Source organism: Petaurus breviceps, unplaced genomic scaffold, assembly GCF_028583685.1.
Source record: "Petaurus breviceps papuanus isolate PSGF00001 unplaced genomic scaffold, PetGlider_PUasm1.0 90977, whole genome shotgun sequence".
NCBI classification, from domain to species: domain Eukaryota; kingdom Metazoa; phylum Chordata; class Mammalia; order Diprotodontia; family Petauridae; genus Petaurus; species Petaurus breviceps.
The window spans coordinates 54,817,624-54,822,849 of NW_027187391.1; the positions used below are offsets into that span (position 1 = coordinate 54,817,624).

General features: G+C 43.1%; 1 protein-coding gene across 1 annotated transcript in view; it reads left to right on the forward strand.

Annotated features, from left to right (window-relative positions):
• Window positions 1-347: 347 nt before the first annotated feature.
• SIM1 (SIM bHLH transcription factor 1) overlaps window positions 348-5,226 on the forward strand; it is an 84,915-nt gene continuing 80,036 nt past the window's right edge. Inside the window, exons 1-2 of the mRNA XM_069077164.1 lie at window positions 348-1,360; window positions 2,126-2,789. Of these exons, the coding sequence (XP_068933265.1) occupies window positions 2,615-2,789 (175 nt within the window). The 5' untranslated portion in view covers window positions 348-1,360; window positions 2,126-2,614. The remainder of the gene's footprint in view (window positions 1,361-2,125; window positions 2,790-5,226) is intronic.

A 5,226-nucleotide genomic window follows, 5' to 3' on the forward strand; every position in this document is an offset into this window, starting at 1 on the left:
GTTCACAGGGCTGGGCCAGGCCGTCTGTCACAACCTGTCAGAGCACAGCAAGGTCTTCTGAGGCGATCAGAAAAGGCACAGTTCAGGTTTCACGACAAATACCTTCAGGTGGTGCTAGAAGGTGTGTGGAGGTTGGGGGCGGAGAAGGGGTAAACACATGCACATATACATATAATCTTAGTTTTAAAGAATAACCCCTCTACACGGTAATAATCTAGTGGCATTAATTACGGTAGTGTTTCCCCCTCCCCCACTCCAGCCCATGCACACCCACCCCCGCCCCGGTTCTCAATTGGCTTCTGTTCCCAGGCTGTTCCTGGCTACTTTTCGTTCTCAACTCGGGAAGTCTGACCCTTGCAAGTTTGCCGGCTTCTAGCCACCTCCTGCTGCTACTGTTAAGACTTGATGGCCCGCCCCATGCACCTTGCAACCCCGAATCTGCCACTGCTACTGGACTGCATCAGGGACTTCAAAGTGCTAGGCCTTCCCTTTGGCTGAATGTTCATCCACCTCCACTCAGACACTAACTGCAGGAGTGAGAGGTGAGGGGTGGGAGGCCAGGAGCACAGGCAACCTTCCTCACCCCACCCCCACCCTAACTGCTATCCTCACACCCGCTCCGCCCCTTGCCCACAGAAGGATGGACGCTGCAGAACAGGCAGGCAGGAGCACCGCCCGAGCCAGACCAGACCAAGTGTCCTGGGAGCTGTAGCAACGACTTGGAAGCTCTGGGTCCCGCCAGCAAATCCCGGGATCCCCTGTGCTCGCCTGCGCGCCCGCCCCCAGAGCTCGGATCTCATTAGGAGCCCTGGCTGCCACGCGGGTCAGAGGGCTGACGCTACCCCCCGACAGAGGAGGGGGACTGAGAAAGGGGAGGGCAGCCCGTAGCGTACTCGCGTCACTCAGCCCTCGAGCCAATGACTACTTAGCCTTGGAGGCGCTTTGGACCAATAGAAGGAAAGGGGGCCCTGTGAGTGGCATTAAGGGAGGGCTGGAGAGAGGGAGACTAGGAGTGAAGTTGAGGGTAAAACCCTTTAGCTATAAAGAAGTTATTTGGGGGTGTATTTTTTGTTTTCAATTAGGCAAAATAGCAACTTCATAACAATTACCAAAGAAGATTCTCTAAGGCTATCTTACCAGAGCCAAAACCTATTATCTCTTCTTCCGTCCCCTTCTCCCACGCATCTCCCTAAAAAAAAAAAAAAAATCCAAACCCCAAACCCTGATAACCAAGATAAAGGAATCAGACTCTCTGAGTATGAGCAGCAGAGAAGGGGGCAAAGTTTCTCTAGTTGGATGGTAGTAATGGTTGCAATTAAGAGTTGGCCTCCTTACCTACTGCAGACTTCGGGGACTGAAGGTAGGTGGAAGCACACGACTTACCCACCCAATGCCACTGTGGACTCCTTTGTAGACTGTTTATCCTGTGCTAGAAAGATAAAAATAGAGACCTTATTAGTTGAGTTTTAAGATTTTCTATGACCTTCAAAGTTATGGGGGGGGGGCCGCTGGTGCTGTGGGGTCAACCTGCTGTGTTCTTTTTGTCTTAAAGAGAAACTGGGTCCCATTTGACTTAAAGTTTAAATAATTAACAGTCAGTGTTACTCACTGTCTTAGAAACCAGTTCCCAGCTCTCGTAACAGAAAGCCGGGACCAACATGGATACATTCAAAATGTGTTGGGATTTAGCCTGTGGTTATCACTATTACGGGAATTTCTACGTTGTCCTATTGGCACATTTAGTCCAGTCCAGAGACCTGCTATTCTGTCGTTGAGGGTGATGGTGTATGTGTCTTACTGTGGGGAGGGGGCACGAGAGGAGAGAGTGGGGCAACGGAATTTATTGTTTGTTTATTTTAAAAGTAAGCTATTTGTGTTTGATCAATTAAACATAACTGGAGGGAACTGAGAAGCTTGTTAGCAAGAGGAAGATGGATATTGTGCTGTGGAACGCTCAGTTAAGCTAGCCGCTGTCTCCAGATCTTTAAAAACAAACAGAAACTGCGGAAACTCCCGGGCACCTTCTGGACCGTGCGCGCCCCCCACCCCCACCCCAAGCCTGTATGCAAGTGTAAGACTGTTCGGCAGCACATCTTTTATCCTTTCCATGCTGTTGTCTTTACAGTGGCTTGAAAGAAGTTGCATCGAATACCTGATCTACCTTCCAGAAATCAGAGCCGTCCTTGAGGCCTGGGGATTGAGAGCTGAAATGAAAAAGACTGGAGTTATGTCTGTTTTCCGAGGACCGAGGTTTGCTGCCTGGAACAGAAGAGAAGAACGGTTCCTCAATGGTTCTATTGACATATAGTGTCCTGCAGATACACTTGGATTCTCGAATCTGCATTGGAAAATAACCTTACCTATTCTCTTGTTTTCTGCCTTTTGGTTTTGGTTTCGGTAAATATTTTTATTGTTCAATTCTGGTCTTTTATTGCTATCATAGATCCCTACAGTTAAAAAGACTGTAAACTACTTCACTCAAGGTATGTTTTATGGTGGGGGTTTTTTGTTTTTTGTTTTTTTGCCAAACGTGAAGTGTAGCTGAAAATTTCTGTGTTTTTTTGGATGAATCTGAGGAGCTTACATTCAAAGAAGAAAGGGGGAAAAAGACACAATGAAAGAGAAGTCCAAAAATGCTGCCCGGACTAGACGGGAGAAGGAAAACAGTGAATTTTATGAACTGGCTAAATTACTGCCTTTGCCCTCAGCCATCACCTCTCAGTTGGACAAAGCATCCATAATCAGGCTCACCACCAGCTATCTAAAAATGAGAGTGGTTTTCCCAGAAGGTAAGTAACTTTGCTTACATTTAATTTCAGAAAGAACTTGAGTAACATTTCATAAAATGATATGTTCATATGCTGGTACACCATGTGTGTAAATGCACTCATGTGCACCCAGATCTAAGTCATATACACACATATGACTATGTCTGACATGAATGGGAATTTATTGAGACTATTTGCACAAGTACCTTCCTAAAGTCAGTGTTAGATCTTGTCTCTTCATTCTTCCTTCTTCTGCTCCATTAATACTTTCACTTCACTCCAGAGATGTTTGGCTGGGAAGCAGACCAACAGTGCTTTTGTCAACACTTCAGACACTGAGCTCAACTGAAAGTGTACTCCTAAAGCAAACAGGACTTTCTTTTTTATTCCCTAAGTGAGAGTTGCATTCAGTAGAAAACACATGCATTGCCAGCATGCTTACATTTAGTTGTGTGTGTATAATGATAGACACTGTGCTGGGTACATAGATTGAATATGGGTGGGTAAAATCTACTGGGAAGTCAACCAACACTTTCAAGATACTGCTTCTTGCAAATACTGGAGCGATACCACCTCCAGGGTGATTTCTTGGACTTAGCCAGAAGGAAACTTACTGCTTTGGGAGTTTGTTGTTTCTTGGTATCCACAGTTTCTGAAAACTTCCAACAGTGGCAGAGATGTTCTTGAAGGACTGGGCCAATTAAAAAATATATAATAAAGGAATTGTATTTCTAATACACTTTTTAGAATAAGTTAAGGCAATTGCAGTCAGTAACCCATTTAGAAAGTGAGCTCTTCTTGGCTGACTGGCAAAAGGAGCTGTGAGAAGATTGTCTGACACATCTAAGGAATTGTACAAAATAATCAGCTTCAATTGATTTGCAAAATCTGTGTGTAAAAGGGTCAGGAGTCACCTCAAAGCCAAATAAAGAAAAAAAATCAGTTAAAATAAAGGAGTATGATATCTAGGTAATTAACTGATGCCCTAGTTAAAGATATAGATATTAACTATGGAAATAAAACCCCTGTGTCTTCTTCCCCTTCCTTAACAAAATAACAACAAAAATAGAAAGGAAGAAAAAAGAGAGAAAGAAGAAATAGGTTTACAAAATATATGGAGTTTGCCTAGGGTAAGTAGAAAATTTGAAGAATAGGAAAATGGATAGCTCATATGGTCTAATTTTTATGAAGAGAATTAAAACAAGAAACCTTTCCCAGCGCTGTGGTCCTCCCTTTTAGTGGCTTCCCTCTGAGGCCATCCCCAATTAATCCTGTATAGATCATTTGTATGTACATAGTTGTTTGTACATTGTCTTCCCTCCACACCCCCCCCCTTAGACTGTGAATTCCCTGAGAGCAGGAACTGTTTTTTGAAATCTTTTTTTTTTTTTTTGTATCTCCAGTGCTTGGAATATAGTAGTAATTAATAAATGCTGGTTGTCTGACTCACAAAGATAAAGGCGTGATTATTTATGAGTGAGCCAGTTAGAGAAAGGGATTCTGTTGTTTTGGACTTTGAGTATTTGGGGTTGTTGACATTTTTTAAATGGGAAACAGGAAGGAAATGTATTAAATCTGTGTTTCACCTTTCCTTGATTGAAAAATTCTTAAATTGTTGTTCATTGGTTGGGAGAACCATTCTTGGAAAAGCATGTTATCAGTCCAGCCAGAACTAAAAAGGAAACCTTTGGAAATATCCTGGAAACTAAAAATACTGTTTTTAGTCAATTGCATTTTAAATTGATTTCCTTGAACCAATGGTTTCATCTTAGATTTAAAATACAGCTTGAAAGCTAACTAAAGTTACCACCTGAAAAGGGATTTTTTTTTAATTTAAAATTAAAAGCACAACCCGAATTCCATTTTTGTTTAGGAATTACTGGAGGGAGATGATGACAGTGCTAGGCTGTCTTCTGATTTAAAAAAGAGAGAGACCTAGTTTGTCTTTTATATTGTCAGCACCCACTTTATAAAAATAAAGCTATTGCAAACTCTGATGGCCGTGATGGGCCTAAAAGGATTATTAGCAGTGATTTGTCAACTCCTGCAGTCTCAGTAGGCTACCTTTCTTCGTGATTTCTAGCAGTTCTCCTCAATTATTGGTGCCTATGTAGCGAGTTGTTTGATCAGAAGAAGCATATGGTACTGCTTGTAGGGCTGTAAGTAATCATGGGAAGAGAAGAATAGCGGATCCCCGTCCCTCCGTGGCCAAACAGAATGTCTACATGCACTAGGGAATTGTGTGGCAAAGTGCATAGGAGCCCGAGCTGCCGCCCTCCAAAGCATATGCTAATTTGTGCCGGAAAGAAATTGAGGAGGAGCTTCTGCTCTGAGTTGGGTGGGGGAGGGTGGTTCTTCTTCTTCTTCTTCTTCTTCTTCTTCTTCTTCTTCTTCTTCTTCTTCTTCTTCTTCTTCTTCTTCTTCTTCTTCTTCTTCTTCTTCTTCTTCTTCTTCTTCT